Source organism: Geotrypetes seraphini, chromosome 3, assembly GCF_902459505.1.
Source record: "Geotrypetes seraphini chromosome 3, aGeoSer1.1, whole genome shotgun sequence".
NCBI classification, from domain to species: Eukaryota; Metazoa; Chordata; class Amphibia; order Gymnophiona; family Dermophiidae; genus Geotrypetes; species Geotrypetes seraphini.
The window spans coordinates 100,289,571-100,305,428 of record NC_047086.1 but is presented as its reverse complement, the minus strand read 5'-3'; the positions used below and the strand labels follow the sequence as shown (position 1 = coordinate 100,305,428).

The 15,858-nt window shown below is 42.6% G+C and overlaps 1 protein-coding gene across 5 annotated transcripts in view; it reads right to left on the bottom strand.

Annotated features, from left to right (window-relative positions):
• The window catches only part of GEN1 (GEN1 Holliday junction 5' flap endonuclease), a 119,167-nt gene that overhangs the window by 74,711 nt on the left and 28,598 nt on the right, over window positions 1-15,858 (bottom strand). For all 5 annotated transcript variants that reach the window (XM_033937261.1, XM_033937260.1, XM_033937262.1 and 2 more), the window contains 2 exons: window positions 11,605-11,781; window positions 9,069-9,179 (listed from right to left, as the gene is read on the bottom strand). In XM_033937261.1, coding sequence (XP_033793152.1) covers window positions 9,069-9,179; window positions 11,605-11,781 — 288 coding nt within the window. The remainder of the gene's footprint in view (window positions 1-9,068; window positions 9,180-11,604; window positions 11,782-15,858) is intronic.

The window sequence follows — 15,858 nt, the reverse complement described above, 5'->3', positions numbered from 1 at the left end:
TTTAGGACACGCCTATATGAAGCTAGCCTTAGATGGAAACAAATAATTTGGACCTATTAGATTGCAGATAGATTGTAACGAAGGAATGTCGTCATTTAGGATATATATGGATGTGTAACTGGTAAAACATTGGAATTTATTATGAGCAAGGCCAGCTTTTGGCTTCTGTAATAATTCTCATGATGCAAATGATAATCAATTGATAATTAATTGATAATTCTTATGATCTAATATTGATAACAAATAAAAATAATATTTTGAATTTTATTAAAATATATATTTTGCATCATTATTTTTGTTATTTCATTTTACAACTCTAGAATAGCTATAAGTATGCTTGTGTGCAATTATCCTGATCAAGACAGAATAGACAGAATAGACAGAGGGAGAGAGATCCTGAGGAAGAACAGAGAGATCCAAAGGAGAACTGACACTGGATCTGGGGAGGGTAAGAAGAGGGAAAAAAGATAGAGACCAGGACCCAAAGGGGATGGGGCTGGATTGGGAAAGAAATGTTGGATACACAGTCAGAAGGAAATCCAACCAGAAACTAATTAAATCACCAGACAACAAAGGTAGGAAAAATTATTTTATTTTCAATTTAGTGATCGAAATGTGTCAGTTTTGAGAATTTATATCTGCTGTGTGTATATGAATAATGAAAGGAAAAAATTGCATTACAATTGGTAGGAGAGGGGGGGACAGGGTGCAGAGCCTGGCAGGGAGTGTGGGATTGAGTGCAGAGCCTGGCAGGGAGTGAGGGGGGGGGGGGACTGGGTGCAGAACCTGGTATATGTTAGTACACAATTTGGTTTAGAATGGGTTTTTTCTTGTTTTCTTACTCTAGATCAAGGGTGCATCTTATGGTCAGGTGCGTCTTATGGAGCAAAAAATATGGTATCTCCTTTTTAACTACCAAACATTCCCCCATCACAGTGACATTTTCTATCTCAAAACTCTCACGCTGGTTTTTCACAATCATCATTAAACAAGCACACATTGTGAGAAAGAAAGAATAGATTAGTGCTGCCCGATTCACGATTTGAATCGGTTCACCGATTCACTTCGGGTGAATCGATTTGAATCGATTCAAAACAAAAAAAAATCAGCTTCATGATTCAGCTGACCCTCCCCCCTCACCCCTTAAAGCAGAAGCGGCAGCGCTGCTCTTGCTGGCCAGCCGCTGCCGCACCTGCCTTAGAGGGCGAGGGCGAGAGCACCTGCTTTAGAGGGCGAAAGTTAGTCGGGAAGTGCTGCTATCGGCTTCCCCTCCTGGCGTCCGGTTCTCCCCTCTGGCATCCGTTTCTACCCCCTGGCGTTCGGCTTCCCCCCGGCCTCCCCGCACCATTTACCGTAAAGAAGCAGCCTGCAGACAAGATTGTGATGCTAGCGATCTTTGCATTGCTTCAGAACTGTTTCCTCTGCCACGATCCTGCCACTGACATCATTGGAGGGGCGGGACCGCAGCAGAGGAAACAGCTCAGAAGCAGTGCAAAGATTGCTAGCATCACGATCTTGTTTGCAGGCTGCTTCTTTAAAGTAAACGGTGCAGGGAGGCCAGAGGGAAAGCTGAACACCAGTGGGAGGCCAGGGGGAACACGCAGGCCTTCCGGGGTGGGGGTGTGTGTGAGCAGTCCTTCGGGGTTGGGGGTGGGACAGGCCTTCAGGGGGGGACAGGCAAGCAGGCCTTCAGGGGTGGGATGCAGGCCTTTAAGGGGGGGACTGGCCTTCAGGGGGAGGTGCAGGCCTTCAGGAGAGGACAGACCTTCAAGGGGGGGACTGGCAGGCAGGCCTTTGGGGGGATGCAGGCCTTCAAGAGGGGACAGGCCTTCAAGGGGGACAGGCAGGCCTTCAGGGGTGGGATGCAGACCTTTAAGGGGGGACAGGCCTTTAAGGGGAGAACAAGCCTTCAAGGGGGAAACAGGCCTTCAGGGATGGTGGCACAGGCCTTTAGGGGGGACAGGCAGGCCTTTAGAGGTGGGGTGCAGGCCTTCAAGGGGAGGTGCAGGCCTTCAGGGGGGACAGACCTTCAGGGGGGGCTCTGGTGTAGAGGTACATGGAGAGAGGGCGAGAAGGGGGGGTTCAAAGTGACATGCATATGCCGGACTTTGGGGGGAAGAAATAATGGGTCTGAAAATAGAAGAGAGAGGGAGAGAGATGATTGACAATGGGATTTAGGAAGGGAAGGAACAGAAATGGAGAGAAGTTGGACACAAGGGATGGTGTGGAGGGAGATAAAGATACTGGATAAGAGGGTAGTTGGGAAAAGAAAGGGAGAGATGGTGGACCCTGGAGTGGTGGGGAAGGAGGGAGAGATGCTGGATGAAAGGGTAGTTAAGAAAAGGTGGATCTGGGGAGGGAGACCAAAAAAAAGGAAAGATGCCAGACCTCCTGGGGAAGGAAGGGAAATGGAAGGGGAGGACAGAGATGGCAGATGAATGATTAGCATGCAGAAAAAAGGAGATCCTGGCAAGCAAGTTATCAGAAGACAACCAGAGCCTGGGACCAACAAGATTTGTATAATGACCAGACAACGAAAGGTAGAAAAACTAATTGTATTTTCTGTTTTGTGATTACAATATGTCAGATTTGAAACGTGTATCCTGTCAGAGCTGGTATTAGACCGCAAACGTGAGCTAGGATTTAACAGAGAGTGGAAAAGTCTTTTTTGTTTGCTTATTTTGTTTACATCACAGCACCAGTGTGGTTAGGAGAAGGCAAAGGGGATGAAGAGGCTATAAAATATACCCATCAGGATGTTTGAAAAAAAAGCACCCAATTGGGCAGGAAAATCTAATCGAATAACCAATTCTATAGGCTGAATCGAATCAAAATTTTTTTGCCTGAATCGGGCAGCACTAGTATACATGTCTATAAAATTAAATAATAATAATAACAAAAAAAGCAAAACCCAGCTGTTTAATCTAACCCCATATTATTCTAACTCCACACTAAAATGTAATTCACCTACTTGCTAGTTACTTCTTATTTAAAACAAATGTTTTTAGCTGTGAAAATTCAGAAAATAGAATTCCACTTTTAGTTTTGCAACATGAAGTGTATCTTACTGGTGGGAAGGGTTGGTTAAGCTCCTAGAGGAAAAAGAAGGAATTTAGAAGACTCTGATGTTCTGTGTTTTATGGTAGGCATCCCCAACCCCCAGTCTGCAGCCAACTAGCGGCCACAGCCGTCTAACAGCCAGGCTGCGAGAGAACTGCCAGCAATAGAGACTCACTCAGTGATGGGTTTCCTTCCATCTGTTTTTTGCACCGGAACCCCACCGACCCTCCCACCGTGCTATACCTATCCTTCCCTCCCATCCCTTTGTGCACCGGAATCCCACCGACCGCCTTACGTACCTCAGAAGCCTCAAAACCAATGGCAGTGCTCTGAATGGGCTGCTGCACGAGTTTTCAGATTTCCCTGCTGGGGCATTCCCTCTGCCGCTTCATCAGTGATGCGTCATCGACACGGCAGAGGTAAGGCCCCGGTGGGGAATGCCGCGAACTTGCGAAACAGCCCATTCAGGGCACTGCCATCATTGCGGTTTTGGAGACTTTGGAAGTATGTCAGTGGTGCAATACCGGTAAACTTGAAACCAACCTAAGGAATGATGAGGAAGCAGGAAGGGAGATTGAGCCCATGGAAGGGAAGGTGGGTGGGAAAGAGGGGAGACATACTGCACAGGAAAGGAAAGTTAGAGAGATAGAGAGAGACATTCTACACATGAAGTGAAGGGAAGGGAGAGGGAGAGAAAGAGACATATTGAAAGTAAAAGGAGAAGCCAAGGGGGAAATGCAGCTGCATACAAAGGAGAGACATGCTGCACAGGAAAAGAAAGGTAGAGGGTGAGACATGCTACACATGAAGGGAAGGGAGAGACATACAGCTTAGGAAGGGAAAGGCCTTGGAAGAGACATGCTGCACATAAAGGGAAGGAGAAGGGAGAGATATACCATGTTTCCCTGAAAATAAGCCCTAGTTAGTGCATTTTTTTGAGCAAAAATTAATATAAGACCCTGTCTTATTTTGGGGGAAACATGGTATTTGCACTACAGGCATACAGGCACTATTGGGCACTCCACCTTTACCCACTCTGCAGATCAGTATCCAGCCAGGCTGGAGGCGTGCTGGAGGAGCCTGAAGAGGAAAATCTGAGGCATTTGTGAATAAGCCAGGTGAATCAACTTTGTCTATCCTTGAAGAGGATCAACTGCTTGAGGATGCAAATGATGGTGGACTTAAAAATATGTTTGAGACAACTTCAAATCTCCTTACGTTTTGGATTAAAGTCAAGGCGGAATATCCCGAAGTTGCCACAAAAGCACTGAAAAGTCTGCTTCCGTTTCCAACATCCTATCTTTGTGAGGCAGTGTTTTCTGTAGTGACAGCAACCAAAACGAGATTATGGAGTAGACTGAACATAAGCAACACACTTCGCATGTCACTGTCTTCTATTGCCCCAGATGGGATCGTCTGGTTGCAGGAAAACAAGCCCCAGGCTCCCACTAATTCTGCATTATGGTAAGTTATATAATTTCTATTATGATATTATAACTTAATAATAATAGAAATGTAATGTATATTGTATATAAAACTGCCCTACAAACCCGCCCCGAATCCCCCTCTCCCCCACCGGTCCGTGGAAAAATTTGCTTCTATAAAAGCGGTCCTTGGTGTCAAAAAAGTTGGGGAACACTGTTTTATGAGACAAAAAAATAGCCTGGTCTGTAGAGATCTGCAGTTGAATCCAGACTATGTATTGGATCTGGAGTGAAACTGGAACCTCTTAGCCAACAAAGAGAAAACTAACTTTCTGTTTTGACCATGTATAATGTCTAAAGACCTTTTAGGAAGAGACAAACTTAAGGAATATGGAAGAAGTAGAGTAGTTTTGCTACCAACTTACTAAACAGCCATTTGAAGGGCTCAGGAAGTAGAATCTGATTTTAGGATGTGGCTGAACTCTGTACAAAACAAAAAAGAATCCAACAGGTCTGCAGTAAAAGTAGAACAACAGTAACTAAAGGGAAGCCTGCAGAGATGATGTACAAAGCACAGGAACTTTATTGGAGTCAATAAAATGTTGTTGTCCAAAATGTGGTTCTCATTTGAAAGAAGACAGGACCCAACATGGTCCGTGTTTTGAAAAACAAACAGTCCTTCCTCAGGGGTCCACTTTGGTGATATAACTACAGTTAACTAGTTTGAATAATCACACATAAGCGGTCATCCCCTGATCTAATCTAATCTTCTATTTCTGTGTCGCTCATACCTAGGTAGGCTCAAGGCGACTTAAAGAGGGGGGTGAGGAAGAAGAAGGGGGAGGAGGGGTGAGAGAAGAGAAGAGGAGAGGAGAGGGGTGGAGGGGGGAGGAGAGGATACAGGTGATTAAGTGTCAAATAGATGAGTTTTCAGTTTCTTCCGGAATATGGTGTAGTTAGGTTCCAACCTGGTCATTTCAGTAAGGTCATTCCAAATTTTTACGCCTAGAAAGGTGAGCATGGAGTGGATCTACTGGATAAACTGGAAGAGCCTAGAACACTGTGTCACTCTCAGAACCCCATCTCACCCCATACTTTAATGCACATCTACCATGTTTCAGTAGACAGTGGTAGGCAGCAGCAGCAATTTTCATATCCCATCAACTCGCTGTTGTATCCCACCCTTGTGGAAGTAGGAAGTGACAGCAAAAGAAAGCAGGACAAAGCAGTGAGAAGGCTCTGGGCTTGGCGCCCAAATGAAAATCACTGCTGCTGCTTGCTCCTTTCTACTGAGATGTGGATTCATGTTAAGGTACGGGGGGGGAATGTTCCAAGATAGGGGGGACAGATGTGCTGAGGAGATAGGGCCCTGTGCAATTGCCCCTATTGTCCTTCCCTAAGACTGGCCCTAAGTATAGGTCGAGGGGACACCCCTTGAAGTTACATGATAAGAGAAAATATTTTTTGACTCAATGGAAGTTGAACTCTGGAACTCATTGCAAAAGGATGTGGTAAAAGCAGTTAGCGAATTTGGGTTTATAAAAGGGTGGACAAGTTCCAGAAGAAAAAGTCCATAAGCTGCTCTTAAGATAGACATGGGGAAAGTTATTTCTTATCTTTAAGGTTGGTAGTAGAGAATATTGCTATTCTTTGGGATTTTGTCAGGTACCTGTAACCTGGCTTGGACACTGCTGGAAGCAGGATACTGAGCTAGATGAACCTTCAATCTGATCCAGTATGGCAATTCTTATGTTATTTTCTTATGCTCATACACAGGCTCAGGCAGCTCCTCCAATCATTGGGCTCAACCCATTGCAGGCTATTTGACATAGTGAAAAGAAGACCTGAGTGTCTGTTAGCTCTCAGTCATTCATAGAATCATGTTCAAATTTTACTTCTATCATTTAAAACCCAATCCTCAAAAGAACCACAATTTCATAGATAAATTACTCATTCCGTATACTATCTTGCGTACACTTCAGTCTATGGATCAAAAATTGTTAACGGTCCCATCACTAAAAATAATAGGGACACGACGACAAGATATTTTCTCCGTGACCGCGCCTCGGCTCTGGAATGCTATGCCAACGTACTTAAGAGAGGAGGAAAATTTAGCGCGCTTCAAAAGTAACTTGAAAAGCTTTTTATTTAAAGATGCCTACATCCTGTAATTCCTTCCAAAGAGATATTGCTGTTTTCTTCCTTTTTTTGCCACCCTCTTCCTTATTATGCTCTCCATTTTGTTACCTTTCTCTACTTTAAAAACAGACTGTAGTTCTACCCCCTCTATCCTTATGTACTAGTTAATGTATGTGTTTGTATTATTCATGTTATTTACTGTTAACAAATCATAATTTGTATGACTTTTTATATTCTTTTTTTTTTTTTATTGTATTTCGCTTAGTAACACTAGATAAGCGATCAAATCTAATTTTAATAAAACTTGAAACTTGATGTGCTAATGCATATTCACAGACATAATAATGCAGGTACTTATGTGAATAAAACTGAGGGCTCCTTTTACGAAGGTGTGCTAGGGTCTTAACGCACGGAATAGCGCGCGCTAAATTGCCACGTGCACTAGCCGCTACCACCTCCTTTTGAGCAGGCGGTAGATTTTCAGCTAGCGCGCGCTAATCCGGTGCGTGCGCTAAAAACGCTAGCGCACCTTCGTAAAAGGAGCCCTGAGTTAATGTTGGCAAATATTGCTTTACATATACTGTAGAAAAATCCATTACATATTTGTCACCTGCCACTCTCTATGAAAAATATCTGTCCCGAATCAAGAGAAAACAACATGTAACAATATATAACAGATAGCTCCTCATAAAATAGGGATCATGCCCTGACAATACCAAAATGACTGCTCCAAATGAGGCCAAAAGTAAGTGCATCCATTAGCAGAAATAAAATAATGAACTACCTCCCAAATGGGGTTACAGCTGAACATTTTATAAGAATTGATACGACTCAATCTTTGAAGCTAAAATTTATTAAATTAGTCCCCTCGATACAGTTTCTTTCTTAATGTGATCATGCTGGAGTTTTAAACCTCAAAAACATGGCTTGGACATTTTTTTCTTTGAATCACATAGCTTGTGAAAATATAAAAGGAGGCAGTCCTGTGACTATGCTTCATGTAGTACCATAGAGCAGACAAGGTAGTGTTCCCAGAGCAAAGGGCCAGGAAAGCAGACTATAGACAAGTCCAGGCATAAATGCAGCAACAGAAATAAAGTGGGACAAAGAAAAAAATGAACATGGACTTACACTGAAAGGAAAGTTCCAGAGACAGGAAAAGAATGAGCAAAACCCAAATCAGCCACATCCCAAGGCCCCGATGCTCAAAGCTCCGACACTACTGTATTAAACACCATGGTACCAGCGTTTTTTCTTTATTGGGTGATGCTCACCACAATAGCATGCAAATTATATATTCATGCTATTCGTGCAAAGAACTTTTTAAATTTTTTGATGGGCGCAGCTGTTGTGCGTGTGTTTATACTCATACAAAACATGCACAACAGCTACCGGCAACTTCAGAGTTGCCAGAAATTTTGCACTGTAAAAGGAGAACGTTTCCTTATGTGCTTCACAAGGAGAGCTCATTTAAATACTAATGAGCTCCTAGTGATGCGTTTGCATGGCATTCTGGATGACTGCTACAAAGATCGGTAGCAGTCAAGGAGAACCCTCTTGAAGATCAGAAGGAGAGTAAGATTAACAAGTCTTACTAGCATGGAAACTTTTTAAGCATCGGGGCCTGAGAGACAAAGCACAAAAAAGCAGCAGATGGAGAAAAAGCTGATCCAGGGTGACTGAACAGACTAGAAGACATCCTTTAATAGGAGAAAGTCAAAAGCTGAGAGTCAGAGATACTGAGGAACAGATGGGGAAACCAGTAAGTGATGGTCACTCTTTCTGTGGTGGTAATGCCAGGCCTCAAGCTTGAGAATGAGGTCCATCTGGATGCCTTTCAGCAAAATACCAGCAAATAACAATCATCCCCTACTGTCTAGTTCATCATCTTCCTTTCTTTAGTGTTTATTAGGGAAGATCCGATGATGATAGCGGCTTATGTGGTGTACGCATGAACATCAATGAAAGAGCCAGCTGAGGATCTCAAAGACATTTAATGCAATAGTTATAATGATGAACTAGACAATAGGGAATGATTGTTATATGCTGATATTTGAACCCCTCTCAAAATTATATGCCAATTGATATTGATTTTCAACAAAATACAACAGTTCTTGGAAGACTGCCCAGGCAATAGAGGTGATTTCTCAAGACCCTTTCAGGATCCTGCTAGGTACAGGTGATCTGCACTGGTCACTGTCAGAGAAAGTATGACTATATCTGATGTTTCCAATAATCAGATTAAAGAGACAGAGTAAATGAACCTAAATTATAAAGTTCACACATTCATCAAAAGTAGTTTATTTTATGTAAAACACTGCTATAATTTTAGCTACCAAAATATTCTTTCTCCCCAAATATTTTTAGCTACCAAAATATTATTTCTCTCTAGTTTGCTTACAGAGGGATTTGTAATCTTTATGTGGCCAATAGCAAATAACTCACCTTTGGAAGATAGTCACATCCCAGGAGCACACCCAATCCAATTAGCTTATCTCTGTCAAAACCCAATCTTTCTTTAATAGATGACATTTTATAGCAATCCACATGTGGATCCTGCAAAAAAAATGTGAAACTATGAATTTGGTGAGCCTTTAGAGCCCTCTTTTGTATATGAGTGCAGAGATTACAAGAAATGTCCTGATGCTCAGTACCAAGACATTGCACACACTGGTTGTGAGGATCTGAACCTGAGATGGTCCTGTTACATCGAGATCATTTCTTAAATCCACTGGGCGTCAGGGACATTTATGGGAAGACCACTGATGCTAAATCAAAGAGCTCAATTGTAGGGGAGGATGAGTGTAAATGTTTCCGAAAAAGAGTTGACGTTACTGGCCTCTACGGAGGTGGGAAGTTGCCGAAGGCTCCCCCCCCATAAAAAAAGAAAATCACAAAAATGAAAAGAAAATGAAGTAAAATATATGGAAATGAAAAAATATGAGAAAAGGAAGTTATGGGAAGGCACTAGATGAGAAAAATTTATGGCGCACAGGAGTGTTTGAAAAACACAGCTTCTTTGCTTCGCAGAAAACAAAGAACTGAGGGTCCCGTGGGTTGACGTCAGGCAGGAAGGTATATGCACATGCACAATATGGACAGTACTAAAGTTTTAAAGTGATAGTACACTTTGGTACATGTCCATACCGGGATCTGTGGACAACGTTGCCCATATGTCCTCAGAGAATGTCCCTTACATGTTTAATGTAAAGTGCTGCGTACATCTAGCAGTGCTATAGAAATGATAAGTAGTAGTAGCTTAGAGGGACTTAATCAAAAAAAACGTCTAAGTCCCCGTTTGGCCTAAGTCATTAAACGTTCAAAGCAGAAGCAGGGAAAGTGTCCACAACCAAAACAAACGTCCTTGTTTTGATTATGGCCTACCTCTACTAAACGCCCAGATCCCCACGACGTCTACACTTTTTGCCCATAATGAACCAAAAAAACGCCTAAGCCCCAAACATCCAACACAAGGGCTTTTAGGCGAAGGAGGAGCCAATCCTTTGCCTAAAAGCTGGATTCTGTAACCGGTGTCTGTCAAAAACACTGGTTACAGAATCCCCCCCCAAAACGATCCACAACGATTGTGTCGGAGGGGGGAAGGGGGGTTGCCGGGGCCAGGAGGGCTTGGGCTCCTTCCTGGCCATATTGAGTCGGGGGGGGGGGGGTCACGATCGCCGGGGCAAGAGGGCTTGGGCTCCCTCTTGCCCCGATATCATCAGGGGGGGGGGGTGATGTATCGCGGCAGGAGAGATTGGCCATCTCCCTTGCCGCAATGTGATCACTCCTGTACCCGAACTGCCACAACCCGCGGCAGGAGAGATTGGGCATCTCTCCTGCTGCAGGTCGCAGCAGTTTGGGTAGAGGGGTGATCGCATCGCGGTAGGGGAGATGAGGCATCTCTCCTGCTGCGATGGTTGCGGTGGGTAGTTTGCCGGGCCGCTGAACTGATCGCGCCAGCGGCCATCAGCTCAGCGGCCCCTTTTTTGGCACTTAGACCTGGTTTGACTTCGTCTAAGTCAAAAAGGTCTAAGTGCCGACTAGGCAACCCGTCAACTGTTTTGGTTATATGTGTTGTACGCCTAGGTGTAGGTCGGCCCACCTCCCGCCCACCGCACGCCCTTTCCCCTCCTCTAAACACGCCTCTTTTCTCTCTGTGTGTCTAGAGGCAGGGGAAAGGCCTAAGCTGGTTTTAGATATGTCTAAAAACCAGCTTTGGTTATGGGTACTTGAATGATCAGGCTTTTTGATCGTCCAAGTAGCCATTTAGGACACTTTTTAGACGTTGGTTTTTTTTTTTTTATTATGAACCCCTTAGTGAATAGATTGTATAGTGGGTCCACAGAATCAGGCCTTTTTTCTTCCTTTTAAGATCACTAAGCTTTAATTTATTTTTTTTATTTTAAAAGGATTTTTATACTTTTATTAAATTGATTTTTCAAGGTTGTAATATTTTAGAACTGTATTTGTAACTGTTTGCTTTATTTTCACTGGTATGACTGAATTACATATTTAATTCCATTCCATTTTATTTATTTTTTGCTGTTGGATGCCTTGAGCATTACTGGAAAGATAAACTAAAAATAAAAATAAATAAAATTAACTTTAAAAACAGGCTTCCTGCTTGTCCTTCCCCTTTGTCATGCTCATAGCACTATTGCACTATACAGAAAAAAAGGGAAGAGAAAGGGAGGGAAATAATTAAGTAGGGAGAAGACAGAGGGAAAATAAAGATGAAAACAAAGGAGGCATAGAATAGAATGATGAAAGGCAGAAGGAACACAGATGGGAAGGAAGAGCTAGAGAAAAAAATTAAATGGGCGACAAGCTAGGGAGGAGCCAGGTCACAAAATACTATGGAGAAGAAAATTTCAGCAGATCTGAGGTAGATAAGAGAGATTATAGCAAAGGGAAGAAGATGGCATTTAGGAGGGTAAGAATTTAAAATAGACATGTGGAGGTTTGTAGAAATCAGCAGTACCTTTGCATTCATGGTAAAATTCCTGTAAACGGTTTGGGCTCCATATAGAAAAACATCTCCATCGTTAGTGATGCATCCGTCCACATAGCCATTGGCATTCAGATAGGCACACATGGCTTCTGCTTCACCAGCAGCTTGAACCCAGGGAACTCCCAAGCACTCAAGCATTTCTAGGCACTAGAGAAAAGTCATGAAAACCCAAACTAAGACAGGCTATACAAAACAAGTACTACATTTTTTTTGTTTTCTCTTCATTGACCATTGAGGCGATTACTGTCCTGGTGCAGTGGTCATTTGAACTGGTGTTGTACTACAAGTTCTTTTTAGGTATACATTCCTTACAACTGCTTAACCTCATCTTGATAGACCTCTAATGTGAATGGCTGAGAAAATTAAAGTGTCATGGGATAGGTGGCAAAGTTCAGTTGTGGATTAGGAATTGGTTATCTGATAGAAAACAGAGGGTAGGGTTAAATGGTCATTTATCTCAATGGAGGAGAGTAAACAGTGGAGTGCCGCAGGGGTCTGTATTGGGACCGGTGCTATTTAACTTATATATACATGATCTGAAAATTGGAATGACAAGTGAGGTGATTAAATTTGCAGATGACACTAAACCGTTCAAAGTTGTTAAAACGCATGCGGATTGTGAAAAATTGCAGGCGAACCTTAGGAAATTGGAAGACTGGGAGTCCAAATGGCAGATGAAATTTAATGTGGACAAATGCAAAGTGATGCACATTGGGAAGAATAACTTGAATCACAGTAACCGGATGCTAGGGTCCACCTTGGGGATTAGCACCCAAGAAAAGGATCTGGGTGCCATCGTAGACAATACAATGAAATCTTCCGCCCAATGTGTGGCGGCGGCCAAAAAAACAAATTGTATGCTAGGAATTATTAAAAAAGGGATGGTTAACAAGACTAAGAATGTTATAATGTTCCTGTATCGCTCCATTGTGCGACCTCATCTGGAGTATTGCATTCAATTCTGGTCTCCTTATCTCAAGAAAGATATATTTTATTTATTTATTATTTATTTATTTATTTAGATTTTTATCCCGTCCTCCCAATAGCTCAGAACGGTTTACAAATGAACATACACAGTGCGGAGTAACTAGACATATAAGTAGTACAACAGGTTTAGTGGTTGGATTTATAGTTTTTAGAGAGAATTGAATACAGGGAGATTAAGCAGAGAGAGAGAGGGGGAAATACCGTAGTTTAATTTACGGTAAGTTATAAGCATATAGATGCAAATTTTTCGTGGATAGAGTAAGAGAGGGTCATACTGGAATTTCGGGAAGGAGATAGGAGAGTGGAGGGAGGGGCTTAAGGGGGGGAGAGACAGAGGAGATCTTTAATTGAAGAGGAGGGTCTTTACCGATTTACGGAATGCTAATAATGAGTTCTGTTGTCTAAGTTGGGGGGGAAGTTGGTTCCAGAGGTGTGGAATGAAGTGGCTGTAGGATCGTTTGTGGGCAGTTTCTGTGAGCAGGGATCTTCCGGGGGGGACGCATAGGCGTGTCTCTGACTTTGAGCGGCGCTAGAAAAGGTTCAAAGAAGAGTGACAAAGATGGAACTTTTCTGGTTTGAGGAAAGACTAAAATGATTAGGGCTCTTCAGCTTGGAAAAGAGATGGTTGAGAGGAGATATGATTGAGTGGAGTAGAGCGGGTACAAGTGGACTGATTTTTTACTCCGTCAAAAATTACAAAGACTAGGGGACACTCGATGAAGTTACAGGGAAATACTCTTAAAAACAATAGGTGGAAGTTTTTTTTCATTCAGTGAATAGTTAAGCTCTGGAATGCGTTGCCAGAGGATGTGGTAAGAGCGGGTAGCATAGCTGGTTTTAAGAATGATTTGGCCAAGTTCCTGGAGGAAAAGTCTATAGTCTGTTATTGAGAAAGACACGGGGGAAGCCACTGCTTGCCCTGTATCGGTAGCATGGAATATTGCTACACCTTGGGTTTTGGCCAGGTACTAGTGACTTGGATTGGCCACCGTGAGAACGGGCTACTGGGCTTGATGGACCATTAGTCTGACCCAGTAAGGCTATTCTTATGTTCTTATGGCTTATTCAAGTCCATTCTTAAAGAATGTTGATTTTTTTTTTCAAAAAGCACAAGCCCTCTCTAAATGTACTCAAATAGAGAACATCTAAAATGGTACCAGTAATGCACTTCAGAGCAAACCAACAGTTATTCAAATCCCAGAACTGCATACTTCCATAAAAGAAAACAAACAACACTGGTAATCTTATTTTTTGTAGACGTGTCTAGTGGTCCTGAAATGATAGGGTTCTGTATCTCAATTCGCAAGTTGCTTACAGAAAACTGTCAATCATGTTTTCAACTCTACCTCCTTCCCAGGGAGCTACTCCTGCCCCTTCACTTCATACAAAAGCAATCAAATAGCACTATAATAAAAGCTATAACTGGAAGGAGGGAATCAGGGAAAAAATCCCCGACACTACAAAAAATTCTGCAGCCTTATTTTCCATTCTTAAAAAGCTAACACAATTTAAACAGAAACAAACTCCTACTAACGCTTCAACTCCCTCAGCTCAAACTTTAGCAAATTTCTTTCAAGAAAAAATTAATACTATCAGGAAGGAAATTAGAAATAAATCCCAAAACTCCAATTGCTTAGAGGACAGTACTCCAAACTACTTATGCTCAACATGTTCTCATTTTTCCCTTCCCTCTCTGAATGACATACTGCGTATCATGCAATCACTAAACTCTAAAGGATCAAGTAGTGACACAATTCCCCCATTCCTTGTGAAACAATACTTTTCAATCTTTGGCTCTTTTATCCTTAAGTTAATACACAAAAGTTTGACTACAGCTACCATGCCCACAGCTTGGAAACATTATATAATATACCCTACGATAAACAATAACAAAGAAAGCAATCAAGACTGTTCCAATTACAGACCAATCTCAACCCTTCCATTCCTTGCAAAAGTAACGGAAAAAATCATATTTAACCAAATTTCAGACTATTTTGACAAAACTCAAGCTCTTCACCCCAATCAAACCAGCTTCCAAAAAAACCACTCTACAGAACTTAGGTTTAACCACATCTGTACAATATTTCTTGGAGCACCATAAATCAGTTATTCTCATTTCTTTAGATCTTTCAGCTGCATTCGATACAGTAGATCACCATCTTCGAAGGCCAGCAGCGGCTGGTATCTCTGATCAAATCCTCTAGTGCCTATCTAAACATCCGTTCAGCTAGAAACAAAACCCAACTGATTAAAGATTGGCTAGAAGAAACCCAACTCGACATTCTTCTCCTAACTGAAACATGGCTAATTTCTGATCAGGACATCATCATTGGAGATCTACTCCCTGCAAACTACAAAATCATCCCGCTATCACGACAAACCAGGAGAGGAGGTAGCCTAGCTATAATCCTCAAAGATCACTTCCAATTCCAAACCCTAGACTCCAAAATGACTAAAGACCTGGAAATCCTCTCCAGTAAATTATCCAAAGCAGACTGCAAAGTTTACCTAACCATAACAGTATTCTACACCCCCCCTAACAAATGGAACCAAGCTAAAGAAGATCTCTATGAATTCCTCCTCGCAAATTCCACCGCCGGCACCCACACCCTCCTTGCCGGCGATGTAAATCTACACCTAGAACAGGCAGAGAATTCCAACGTTTCAGATCTTTTCTCCTTCCTAACATCCCTAGGATACTCTAAACCACCCCCAACCAAAACACACACCAAAGGACATCAATTAGACCTGATCTCATTCCTCCCTAACTCCTCCTCTACCCCCCCCAGCATAAGCTTCAAAGACGAAACCTGGACCCCCACCCCCTGGTCAGATCACCTCCGATGCAACTTCAACTTACACTGGCTCAAAAAACAAAGCCAAAGGACTCCAAGAACTACTCACAAAGAAAAAACAATATGGACTAGAGGTCAACTAAACCCTGAAAAATTCTGGTCCCACTACAACCCAACATCCACCACAGACCCTAACCCCAACTTCATCCCAGGCTGGAACAACTTCAGCACCCAGGTTCTAAATGACATGGCACCACTAAAACCCTACAAGAAAAAACATCGCACATCGGCCAACTGGTTTGACGCCAACCTACTAGCTCTGAAACGAGAAGTACGCAAACTAGAAAGAACCTGGTGCAAACCCGGCACAGATACAGATAGGTATGCCTGGCGTGCTAAAGTCACCGAATACAAAAAAAGGATCAAGGAGAAACGCTCCAAA